Source organism: Callionymus lyra, chromosome 2 (genome assembly GCF_982586985.1).
Source record: "Callionymus lyra chromosome 2, fCalLyr1.hap1.1, whole genome shotgun sequence".
Lineage (NCBI taxonomy): Eukaryota > Metazoa > Chordata > Actinopteri > Syngnathiformes > Callionymidae > Callionymus > Callionymus lyra.
Genome location: NC_141819.1, coordinates 20,102,154 through 20,114,624, shown reverse-complemented (window position 1 = coordinate 20,114,624; position 12,471 = coordinate 20,102,154). Strand labels below are relative to the sequence as shown.

General features: G+C 41.5%; 4 protein-coding genes and 1 pseudogene across 5 annotated transcripts; 2 read left to right on the top strand and 3 right to left on the bottom strand.

Annotated features, from left to right (window-relative positions):
* Positions 1 to 508: 508 nt before the first annotated feature.
* On the top strand, positions 509 to 2,964 carry LOC148085868 (C-type lectin domain family 10 member A-like). Its single transcript, XM_087782794.1, has 5 exons — positions 509 to 619; positions 1,000 to 1,698; positions 2,241 to 2,392; positions 2,466 to 2,590; positions 2,661 to 2,964. Exons 2-5 carry the CDS (start codon positions 1,095 to 1,097, stop codon positions 2,827 to 2,829), a joined length of 1,050 nt encoding a protein of 349 aa, XP_087638920.1. The 5' UTR covers positions 509 to 619; positions 1,000 to 1,094; the 3' UTR covers positions 2,830 to 2,964.
* A 437-nt stretch (positions 2,965 to 3,401) lies between these two features.
* LOC148085867 (UDP-glucuronosyltransferase 1-2 pseudogene) lies at positions 3,402 to 5,737 on the bottom strand (annotated as a pseudogene). Its single transcript, XR_015710519.1, has 2 exons — positions 5,677 to 5,737; positions 3,402 to 5,123 (listed from the first exon to the last, which is right to left on the bottom strand). The product of XR_015710519.1 is annotated as a UDP-glucuronosyltransferase 1-2 pseudogene (transcript).
* An 835-nt stretch (positions 5,738 to 6,572) lies between these two features.
* On the top strand, positions 6,573 to 7,997 carry LOC148085866 (endonuclease domain-containing 1 protein-like). The gene is made up of 2 exons (XM_087782793.1): positions 6,573 to 6,887; positions 7,187 to 7,997. Exons 1-2 carry the CDS (start codon positions 6,618 to 6,620, stop codon positions 7,805 to 7,807), a joined length of 891 nt encoding a protein of 296 aa, XP_087638919.1. The 5' UTR covers positions 6,573 to 6,617; the 3' UTR covers positions 7,808 to 7,997.
* Positions 7,998 to 8,986: 989 nt separating this feature from the next.
* On the bottom strand, positions 8,987 to 10,645 carry LOC148085865 (DELTA-stichotoxin-Hcr4a-like). The gene is made up of 3 exons (XM_087782792.1): positions 10,492 to 10,645; positions 10,315 to 10,422; positions 8,987 to 9,536 (listed from the first exon to the last, which is right to left on the bottom strand). The coding sequence occupies exons 2-3, from the start codon at positions 10,416 to 10,418 to the stop codon at positions 9,086 to 9,088; spliced, it is 555 nt and encodes a 184-aa protein (XP_087638918.1). The 5' UTR covers positions 10,419 to 10,422; positions 10,492 to 10,645; the 3' UTR covers positions 8,987 to 9,085.
* A 733-nt stretch (positions 10,646 to 11,378) lies between these two features.
* On the bottom strand, positions 11,379 to 12,427 carry LOC148085864 (DELTA-sagatoxin-Srs1a-like). The gene is made up of 3 exons (XM_087782791.1): positions 12,316 to 12,427; positions 12,115 to 12,228; positions 11,379 to 11,853 (listed from the first exon to the last, which is right to left on the bottom strand). The coding sequence occupies exons 2-3, from the start codon at positions 12,216 to 12,218 to the stop codon at positions 11,436 to 11,438; spliced, it is 522 nt and encodes a 173-aa protein (XP_087638917.1). The 5' UTR covers positions 12,219 to 12,228; positions 12,316 to 12,427; the 3' UTR covers positions 11,379 to 11,435.
* Between the last annotated feature and the right edge of the window lie 44 nt (positions 12,428 to 12,471).

Below are 12,471 nucleotides of genomic sequence, written 5' to 3'. Positions count from 1 at the left end.
AGTGCGACTCTTCCCGACAGTAAGCAAACGTCTCACTCTTGTATCTCTCTCACCTGCAAATGTGTCACCTTTGACCTTCCGCCATCCTCGAAGCCCCCGAGAGAACATCTGAAGAGCTTTGTTTGCATGATCCGTCTGCTGCAGGTCCAAGTCACAGGTCACGGTGAATACAGAGAGTGTTATCAGCTTCTGCTCCTCACCTGTGCTGCACCCATCCAGGTGTCATCAGAGAGGAGGTCATTGTTGCCGCACAGATAAGCGTGTGAAGGTCAGAGGTCACTGGTATAACAAGAGGGAGCAGCAGAGCTGCAGCGTTATCCAGGTGTGTTCTTCGTGAGGTGAAGTCTCTCCAGAGAGAAGATGACGGCTCATCACAAACTCACGTGGACGAAGGAACCGTCGACGGTAGGAGGAGGCAGCAAACTGGAGGCAGGTCAGTGTTGAGCCTCCACGATCACACAGACTGGAGGAAATATCTTTCATTTTTCTCTCTTCATCTTTACAGGATCCGAGTTCTTCAGTGGAGAAACATCTACCCGTCAAAGCTGCTGCCTAGTAGTCAGTCTGTCAGTCTCCTGTCTGCTGCTGCTGGTCACCTGTCTCACTCTCACCGTCCTCTGTGAGTCTCTCAGCATTTTAAATGACAAATTTTGTTTTTATTGAATAATTTAATAATAATGACAAAAACCACTAAAGTTCCTAATGGAACTTTGAGCTAATCATGATCAAATAACTGATGAAACAAGCAGCTCTGCCCTCTTTTGGTCTTGACAAATAAATGAATTAAATGAATTAGGAATATGTAATTTAATTGCTGGACTTACAATTTCATACTATATGTGGATTTTTTTTTTTTTTAATGAAATGATTTTCAAACAAATAATTATAAAAAAGGATTTAATGCTTACGAATAAAGAGTTTATTTTGCACATACTGGAAACAGTGCTTTGTTTTGCTAATAAATCTATAAAATATTTTATTTTGCTCCTCATCAAGTAGACTCTAGTAGGTGGGATGGGAGTCCACGATGGAGAAAGCTGGTCCTGGACTATCAGAACATCAGCGAGGACATCTTCTCTCTCACCGAGGAGAACATGGAACTAAAGCGCTACAGTGAACACCTGACTCGACGCTGCCACCTGCTGGACGAACTGCGCACGCAACTGAACGAAACTTCAGCAGAACTTGAGATGATACGTTTGGTTTTCAGCTCGGAGACAAACCTGCTGATGGAGAGAATACTGAACCAGACCTTTGCGAGTGTACACGTGTCTGAGGAGCGTGAGTTGCTGGTCCAGAAGATGCTGACGCAGCAGCAGGAGATCAGGAACAAGTCCTTGGAGATTGAGATGCTGACCAGGACCAACGATCAACTGCAGGAGGAGAAGCGGAATCATCTGGAGGAGAGAGAGACATTGAGGGACGAGATGATGGGCAGGAACCAAGACGTCCAAGAGATGAACGAAAGATTGCAAAGAGAAATGCAGAAAAGCCAAGAAAGTTTGAGAAACCTGAGCATGACGTTACGAAAAGAGCAAGACAGAAACCTCAATTTGAGTCTGCTTCTGGCAAACGCGGCAGAGAATGAGAAATCCCTGATGAAGGACCATCAGAAGATTCTTGAAGAACTTCAGTCAAGCAAAGAAGCTTTCCACACCCTAGACCTCTACTGCCCGATGACTGACCGGAGGACGAATGGTACTTTTACACTTTCACTGTTTGCTCTGCTCACAACATGCATTATTCTTCTGCAATGTGAGAAGACTCTATTTTTTACTTAACGAAATAATTAAAATAAAATAAAAACATTGATTACCAGAAATAGATCATTTCAATCAGGGCCGGGTCTAGACAGGCATGTATGAGGGGGCAGCCACAAATCTTGAGGGGGCATTGTGCTGTTACTTACTTACATGTAAGTTTGAGGGGCCCCCTCTTGCCCCTGCCTAGACCCGGCCCTGATTTCAATACATACATTGATGGACAAAATATTATATATGGATTCAAATACATATTTTACATTTGTCTTACAATTTGACATTTTAATTTGCTTTGAGGATTTTGTATCCAACTTTATTTGCGTTCATCTATATTGAACTCAAATATATGAATGAATTAATAATGTAAATTATTACGTGTTTATTATATTTCTATTTTTATTTCCTAAACTAATTACCCAGAGTAATTTCTTTCAACTAAAGTTTTTATTGTTTTTTTTACTATTTAAATGTTTTCTTCAGAGAGAGTTTGCAGAAGATGTGAAGACGGCTGGAGACTCTTCCAGAATCGTTGCTATTATTTCTCAACTCGGAAACTTCCGTGGAATCCAAGCAGATACTGGTGTCAGTCACAAGGGGGCGACCTTCTCATCGTCAACAGCCAGCAAGAACAAGTAAGACCGCTGATAAAAAGAGACATTAACAAAGCTTTTCTTATTTTTACACTGAGTATTTTTTTTGTTTTAGATGTTTATTTTCAACACCAGTCAGGCTTTGGACCCAGAAAGCAGGGTCTGGATCGGCTTAACAGATCAGGAGGTGGAGGGTGACTGGCGCTGGGTGGATGGAAGCTCACCAACATCAGATCTAAAGTATGCAAGAAATATAATTTATTTTAAACAAATGGTGGTTACAGTAATTAAACAATTCTTTCTATTCTAGATTCTGGCTCAGCAGGCCAGGGATGGCTCCGGAACCTGATGACTGGAAGCAAGATGATCCACTAGGAGAAGACTGTGGACACATAGATACCATGGAGAAGATAACACAGTCTTGGATGGACGCGTCCTGCAAAACTGAGTACAGATGGATCTGCAAGAAGAACGTTTAAGAATATAACATTAAAGATGACGCAACTGAAACCTCAATATGACTGTATTTGACCAGTTTGTACATGTTAACTTAAAACTAATCTACTAAAGGACGCCTTTTGCCCCTGATTTAGTTTCCTCCGCCTTTTCTGACATTTTATCCAGTTTTCACTGCTGATACATTCTATATTTTAATAATGTTTACTGATGTTTTAACGTGCTCTTCTGTTTTAAATGTACTCTGACCTGTGTGACCTTCAAATAAAATGAATTATTATTATTATTTTTTAATGGTGAAATAAATATTATTGAGCTATAAATCGATTATTTTTATATTCATAAAATACCATGTATTAATGTGTTTAACTGCTTCTATTCCGTAGTCAAAATGGTTAGAATAAATCAATATATTGATAGAATAACCAGTCGAGTATAGGCTGGGAGACAAACTCCAAAATAATTCAATTAATATGTTTAATATGACTTCATTTACAAGAGCAATAGACTAGTCATAGTTCTTTTCTCAGAAAAAGCAGCTCAGCATCACAACACCACATCCGTATTGACAGACAACTTCTAGAAAAAAGTGATCAATCTTTTAAAAATCAGTCTTTTATTATATCAGTCATTTTTCTTCAGGAAATGTAAATGGTGCAACTTAAGTAAATCAAAGTAAAATTAATTAAAGTCATTATATTATGATATTATTCCTTCTTGTGTTTCGTCCTCCTGCAGAGTCTGACGCACAAAAACCACATTGATCCCAGAACAATGAGCGATAGCATCAACAATAAGGCCGCTAGGAAGCAAATGACGTCCACGGAGTAATAGGCGAGCCAGGACATCTTGTACGACTCTGTCCTCAAGTGTGACGCTCCTTTGTGCCTCATGACAAACTCGATCCAGAAAAGAGCCGTTTCCAGGGGGGGCATGGGCTTGTCTCGATGGAGAGCAGAGAGTCGCTTCATGTTGTGCCTGTAGGACGGGTTCTGGATCACATCCTGGAGTGCCTCTAGAAAGTTCTCTGATGTCAGCTCTGTTGCCTGCAACACTCTGGCCGCCCCGCGAGCTTCCAGTCGTAAGACGTTCTCAAACTGGTCGAACAGAAGAGGGATAGCGACGACGGGGACTCCGTGGTACATGGACTCATAAATCCCATTTGCACCTCCGTGAGCAACGAAAGCCTTTACCTTCTGGTGACCCAGTAGGTCATTCTGAGGCAACCAATCGACCAGCAGGGTGTTGTTACCCAGATTCTTTGGTCGCTCACCCACATGTCTCCATATGACCTTTTGAGGAAGTTGGGCAAAAGCAGCAGCAATTTCTGAGGTGATTGTCATAGGAAGCCCTTTGACCAAAGTCCCCAAAGACATAATGATGAACCCATGATCACCAGAGCTCTGAACAAAGTCCTCCAACTCAGGGGACAGAGGCTGAGAAGGCTTACACTGAAATCCACCAATATAGGCGATGTTAGGCATTGTGGGTCGTGGGAATTCAAATACAAAGTCTACCCTCATAAGCCAGAAGTCTGCCCCCTGAAGGAGGCGATAGAAGCTTACCTCTGAACCAAAGTATCGTTCCACCAGTCTATCATAGTGAGGACACACCACAAACTTGTCGATTAAAGTGTTGAGGATGAAGTGGAGCAAGTTCTGAACCCTCTGAGTGAAGGTCATCTGATCTGAAACCGCAAAGCCTGAAGTGGGAACATAGGATGTTGGAGAAGGAGCGACTACAAAATGTCCCTCCCCGCTGGTGATCCATCGTACATTAAAAATAGTTGGCAACTTCAATTCGTGAGCCACCAGGACTCCCACAGGCAACCCGGGGTCCATGAGGACGACGTCGAACCTCGTATCACGAAGGTTCTGCATCAAAGTCTTATCCTCAAAAATCTGGACACCCAGCTGACTCGCCTGTTCGTGGATTTTCGATAAAGCACCAAGCATTTCCCAGTAGAAGTTGGCGAAGGCAACTGGCGAGGCTCCTTCACTCTGAATGTTCAACATCTTCTTCAGGAAGACGACAAAGAAGTCCTGGTCTTCTATTACAATGGCCTCTGGCAGGGTCACTGTGATGGAGTGGTAATGACTTGCAGTTTCTTTAATGTACCAGCTGGTGGTGCTGCGCACAACTGTCACCTCATGACCTCTAGCGTGGAGGCTCTGGATCAACAGGTTCATGTTCACCCAGTGGCTTCCATCCACTGGGAACACCAGAATTTTTCCAGCTTGGGCAATGGGAACATTCTGTATGCTCATTAAAAGCACCAGTGAAGCTGCTACGATGTTGAAGTCCATTACCGTCGGCGCTGCGAGAAACACAAATCAAAGAATCATCAAAATGGTAGAAGGTTTTAATACACAATGTTGGTGAGCACTTTCAGAGGGTCATAATTAAGTAAGTTTTGTTTGTAAGGAAGGTTTTCTGGGAGAAACATGTAGGAAGGAACCCCTGCTTTTGTTGCCACATGGGCAAGTCGTGTGTTTTCACAAGCTTAAGAAAACATTACAGAGGAAACACACATGCAGACAGAAGGTTCGCATCAAGCTGGATTGTCCCCTGAACCCCCCTGTTATTCTACTTTACTACCTTTCTCGAAAGTCTTGTTCTTCATTTATATAATCAAACTAGACCAGCAGCTGCCACAGAACCTTAGAACTCAAAGTCCAAGGAAAGGAATTCCTGCAGTTCTTAGCTTAATTCTGAGACTGCTAAGAGGCTGAAAAACAGTGACTACAGTTTCAGTATCCAATTTCAATTTTGCTTCTTCTTTGAGTGCAATGAGGAATTCAGCCATACCGCATCTGGGGAACGAAACACTTTCTATAAACCAGATGCATGCAGCAAAGTATTTTACTGACCTGGAACATGAGTTGTTGCAGAACTGTACTTTGAACGCCAGAGGAGAGCTGCAGCCTGACGGGACTCCTGATAACAAGTTCCGGGTGAAGGGGGAGTGTCGTGGGGGAGTAAATTATGTTCCGTTGTTTGTGTAGGGAGAACTCTGGGGAGCTCTGATCCACTTTGGAATGTTGTGGGCCTCACAAAAAGTGATATTTGACCTTAAACCGTAACACTTTCCTTTCCACTTATCGATCCTCGTGATTTCATTTTGTTCCCAGGCTTTGTATTGATTTAAAGTAAAACACAGCATGATTATAGAATCAATAGTTATTGGACTTGTAGTATTCTAACAAGAAATATACAAATAAAAACATTGCTTATATTTGAATTGTAGTATTCTTCCTGGTAGATGCAGTTTTTAAAATCCTACAAGTGCTTGTGGTATACTTGTAGTATTTCCGTTCCATCAATTTATGGGTCTCAATTTTGAAATAATTTAGGGAAGGTTTTTTGTTTTAGTTTCTCATCGACCACATAAAAAGACACAATGACCTACATTTGCACTCAGGGTGTGTCACATGACATGCCTACTGTGGAAGAACATGTTAGGTGTCATTCTACAGGGGGTGAATATGGAAGAGAAGGTCCATGATGGTGGATCGGGACAGTGAAGTGCTATATGGTCTCTCAGGAAGATGAAGGGTCTCCATCTCATGTCATTGAATCTGTATTCTCGACCGTGATGCGTAAATACTGAGCTCAAATCCACTAGAATGTTATAAGGATTCTTTCAACAACCACTGAAGGAAAGAACAAGAATTTACGACCTAATTATAGTGTTGCTCACCAGCATCTAAAAAAGGATGGTGATCAGCATTACAACTTCCCCTCTTACTGGCGCCTCAACAGGAAGTGGAGAGCAGCTTGTTTTTCTTCTGTTTGACTCTGCTCCCTCAACATGCTACCTCTGCTCGCTCTGCTTCTCTGGGCGACGGCCTGTTGCCCTTCCCAAGCAGATGTCGGGAATTTCTCTTCATGTCTGGACTTTTTCTACAGGTCTTGGCCCCCAAAAGGTCTGAGCGGAACCCCTCTCTGCCAGCACTTCCATAACCAGTATCGCTTCGCCACCTTATACAGCCGGACCCGCCGCTCACCGTGGTTCTCTGCGTACAAGTTTGAAGTTCCATCAGGAAAGAGACCGGCAGAAAACTGGATGTTTGAGCCTCAGGTATGGACTTTGGAAATTCAATCATAGATTTTGATTCAGGAAGCAGGGTTAGAGGGGTTTATGTCCATCATACTAGGTTATCTTGTTAACACTGAACCTATGTTTGCTGTGTTCATGTCAATATTATGTTTTATAGAAATCCTTTGTAAGCAGTAAAGGTTGCAAATGTTGATCTCTGATGAGATAATGGTGGGAGTGGCCACAAGTCAGCTGGTAGAGTCTGATAAAAAATCAATACTGATCAATGAAAAGTGTTAATTTTGTGATCACAAACTGATCTATTTATCTGGTCTTCGTAGTTGGCCAACTCCACGGCTGATGGAAACATGACTCCTTTTCCTCCCCCCCCTCTGGACAAGAACTTGGTGAACAGTCAGGCAGTGAATCTGGACTACATCAACTCCACGTACTCCAGAGGACACCTGAACCCGAGCCTTCATCACCACACCTATGAAGACAAATCCTCCACCTTCACCTTGACTAACGTGGTGCCTCAGAAGGAGTGGTCCAATGACGGGCCGTGGGCGTTCCTGGAAGATAGTGTCAACACCACACTCGCCGCCTACTGTCTGGGCAGCGCCTACATCGTGACAGGAATCATGCCGTATATCAACGACGACCATTGGCTGAAAGACCACCGTGTTGCTGTGCCAGAGTATTTATGGTCAGCCTACTGCTGCCCAAGTTACACAGACGATCTACCAAAAGAGTTGAGGGGTCACTTCCCGACGTATGCTGCTATCGGGCGAAACGATCAGAACAGTACAGAAGAGATCGTCCCAGTAGACCCAAAAGGACGAAAAAGGTTCAGAGGTTATGACGTGAGGAAGATGCCGCTGAACATGCTAGAGATGTACCTCAGTAAGAGGTTTGGGTCAGATGTGGGGGTTTTCCACCAAAGCTGTTCTGGGATGGCTTAACTAAGAAAGGAAAACTGTAACACTGTGGCATGAACACACAGAGCGTTCAAGTCCTTTTTAATCTGTGACAGTTGTCAGGGTAGAATTTAAATAAAATATTTGAAACTGTACCTGTGCATCTACTGTAAAAATCACGGCACATATGTGTAATGACTTGACGCTGTTAAAAGAATAAATGAATAAAAAAAAAGCCCCAATATATTTATTTTATTCAGTTGTGAACCCCTGATTTGTTCTGGACTTCACTCACGGATATCATAGTTGCAGATGTTCAACACACTCCTGAACATGATCTGTATCCGTGTGGACTTCACTGAGATGTTTTCTCACCACAACAGTGATACGAACCGTCAGGTACAATTGTTTGAATCAACTCATCTCAGCAGTCTTGCACCTCCTCTCACTTTAATACTGATGTAACCGATGTAATACAATACATGTTTCATTCTGGCTGAGTGACTTCTCTTGTCCAATCATCTTTGTCATGACTGCAAAGAATCGACCTGCACAAAGTTTTATATTAAGATTGAACTGTGATTGACAGGTAAAGTGGTGGCTGAAAAAATGGCAAGGATAGTTTCTTTGTATGTAAAACATCACTTCTGGTAAGTTCTTTTATTCTGTGTCATTGTGCTGAAGTCGTTAAGTTTGAGTTCCTCTAAATGTAAAAATAGTCAATGCACTGATGAACGAAAAAAGCTGATTATTAACATTTTTTAACTTGATTTTGACTCGTTAAACTTGTTCAATACCTCTCCAAGAAAATATCTTGTCGGTTACGATGAGAGCGAGGCTACTATTTATGTCATCATAGCACAATTTTGATACATTTTGTGAACATAGACTGTAAGATAATTTGAAGGTTTGAAATGTGATGGGTAGTTATATTATCTGAAGATAGTCCGTTTGAGAATTATTCACTAATTCTATTTTTTAACTGATTTTTTATTCTCATATTTCCCGCTCCATCTTTAATTAATATGGCTCTTGATTAGATGAACTCACCATTTGACTTTCAGCATTCACATAATTTAATTCAATGTAATATTAAAATAGGGTTCAGTACTTTGTCATTTTAATTTAAGTTATTTGAGCAATAACGTTCCTTTCCTTACCAGGTGATATCACCTGTTTTTATCTGCACCACTGAGACTCTGACAAAAAGACTTGGCAAACATCTGACTTTTGTGATGTCCACTTTTTTATTGAAGATGATATCAAAAGAGTGAAAGACTTTATTGAACATAACACACTTAGTCTCAGCTTGTTTGGACCAGCTCAATGTTGCTGAAACGTAGGTGGACCGAAGACGTCTTCCCAAATTTCCACCTTCATGATGGATCGTCCCAATGGACTCATGGTGACCTTGATTTCCACACCGTTCCCTACCAACGACAGCTCACAGCCGGTGGACTCCTGCCGCTTCATGGAGCTTGTTTGCTCCTCGTAGTACATTTCTTTGAAGAGACCCTTGTCACACTCCTTGCTGGTGTCGTAGAGCGCGAGCCCGCACCAATTTTGATAGACGTTCCGGTCGTAAGGCACCGAGAACATGATGGCCATCCTGATGTCACCTTTACGTTGGCCCTGGCCCAGCAGGTCGTAGGTCATGACACCCGCCGTGCCAGAGGCTTTGGCTGAGGTCTTGTTGAAGTTGCAGAGCTCAGTCTTCAGGGGACGAATGGTGGGAGCTGGAGGGCTGTGGACGCAACCGCTTTCCAGGTAGACTCTGCTCAAGCGACAAAAACCTACTTCAGAATTGTGTATCGTCACACTGCCTTATAAGATCATTCTCTCTGCAGTTTGCATTTTACAGAATAATTCTAATAATAACAAGTATTTTTTTCCTATTCCTTCATTTTTGTGGATAAAGTTCTGCAACAAATTTGTAATTTCTACCTTTACCTTTGATCTATTGTTAAAATGATAACGATTTGTGGATCACGTTTGCTTTTTTTCAGTAATATTTTGAATAAGGATCTGGAAGTTGCACCCACGTTTACAAATGAGTTGAGATGTTAGGGTTGCTACAGATATGTAATTTTTGAAAATAGTCATTTGGCTTTGACAAAACATTTTTTCATGAGACGTTACAATGTCGCAAAAGTCAGGTCCAATTGCAAAGCAAACACGGCAAGAAAGCACTGAGGTTTGGGTTAACTAAACAAATTAATCTGTCAGACTCCTCTTTTCTGGAAACTAAATCATTGTCATGTGCATTTTTCAAATGTGCTGTTTGAGTGGCTGCAGTTGAAAATAATAAGTCTGGCATTTGGTTACAAATTAAAAGCAGAAGTCTATGTTGAGCTATCAGAATTATGTCATTTGTAAAGAATTATAAGGGTATTTATCAGACTAAATGTTTTTTTTAACATTACTATAATAGTAGAAAAACAGAATACTTATATAAATATATTAAACAGGTTTCTGTGATAAATATGCTTTTTCTAGTTTAACTCAAATACATTTTTATGCTTTGCTTCACTGAGTGAATTTGCTGAACTTACTTTGGGTCAATGAGACAGTATTTCCGCGACAGGTTGCATACTTCGATGGTGACATTTCGGCGACTGGTCTGAAGAGCTGCGAGTGCTTCGGCTGTCTCAGGCATGTTGCTGTAAATGATACAAATGTTATTTGGATTTAAGCATTTTTTAATGTTCTTAATCTTGAAATTCGCTCACCTGTCGGTGCACAGTCGACCTGCTCACAAACGTAGTCTTCGTCTTGAGGATCCTTGCAGGCGAATGAAATGGAGATGAACTCACCCAGGACCGTCTCCACCTACGGGACCCACCCTGGCTTCCACTTGTTTAGACTTGGTGACATTTTCAAGGTGCAGCTTTTAAAAACATTCTGACGATCCGGACCGTTTGGTTCTGTGTCATTCCTCAAGACGACAATAAACTGACGCGCCCTACTGTCACAGACAAAAAAGTCTTTAAAAAAACAGTCTCAAGACGATCCATGCAAAGTGTGTCTCTTCAGCTTGTGTCTGGAAATCTACAGAAATGGAGACCAAATGACATTTGAGTGAAGCCCCACGAAGAATTCTCAAGCATTAGCAGCTTTCATTTGAAGCCAGTTTGAAAAAAATATATATATATATATATATATAAATTATCTCATGTAATTTATATAATTTACCATTTGTCTCATACCATTATAAGATAAATGATAATAAATGACTGACATTACATCAATATAACCAGGAATAGAAATTGTATCTTCGAAAATCTTTGAAATAATGTTAAAAGATCATGACTGAGTGCTTAATGAATGTGTATTTCTTTCTCTATGAGAAACTATTTTTGAATTAGTTTGAGTCATCATTTCTTTTCAGGCAATATCAGCGTCTAGGCTTTCATGGAAACATAGGCATATCAATTGTGAATTTGTTGAATTTATTATTCTTTCTTTACTGTGCAAGAACTATAAAAACAAGTATATCTTTATATGTAACATTTAATTCAATGATGAACTTAAAAATCAGCTCGACTAATAAAGAATCCCATTTTTCTCTAATGAGTCAGAACGTTTCTAATGGACAAAAATGTCAAGAGAGAGAACATTCTTCATCATATTTTTATTCATGCATTCATATGTGTACATCTACAATGAATGGGCTTTAATTTTCATACAGCTCCAACTTGATAATGGCCTTCCCCTCATCCGACATGGTGGCCCGGACCTGGACACGGTGACTATCGTACTTCACTCCAGAACCGTCTGACTTGTGGCGGGTGAAATTCTTTTCCTCATCGTTGTACATCGATCTGAACAGGGCACCGTCGCACTGAACCGACTTCTCGAACACGCCCACCCCGAGCCAGTTCGTGTAGAAGTTGAAGTCAAAGGGCACGGAGAACATGACGGCCATGATCTCGTTGCAGGGGCCCTTTGCCATGTGAAACAGCTCGTAGGTCAGGACCCCGACCGCGCCGCTCGCACTGTTGTCATCTTTGGTGAAGGAGCAGACTTCAGTCTTGTCCTTTTGGATGGTCGGCTGAGGTGGGCTGAAGGGATACCCACTCTCCATGTGCACCCTGTGGACGCAGAGTTGCTGGTTCAGGTTGTGCTCAACAATCAATTGTTGTCTGCTGATGCACTTGATATTAAAAATAGTTTCAATCTTTGTGAAATTCTGATTATTTACAAGTTCTAAAACCCTTTAATTCTAGATAATTTCTAATCACATTTGCATTGTAAGTTTATTTTTAAGCATTCATTTCATTCAGTTTATTTTTCATTTAACCTGGTCCAATCACAGCGGACATTTCTTCCTTTCTAATGATCTTGGCACTTACTTGGGTCTGATCAGACAGTAGTTGTGGCTGACATTAGTGATCTCGATGGTGCAGTTACGGTTGGTGGTGAGAGCACTGGAGTGCGCCTCTGCAGTCTCCGGCATGATGACGTGTCTGCAAAACAAGTCAAGAGTCGTTTCCAAGAATCTTGGACTCTCACATTCAAGTAGATCAAACTTTAAATTGTGGTTGGATACTCACACTGGCTGGGTCCGTCAGGAGTAGATGAGCAAGACTGTTCACAAACTGTTCACAGTTTGATGTCGGAGTCCAGACTCACCCTGCAGTGCAAGTGGGTGTTGCCCTGCACAGGTGTGACACGGAAGGGAGGCGTTATGAAGAAAAAAAGGTTCTGAT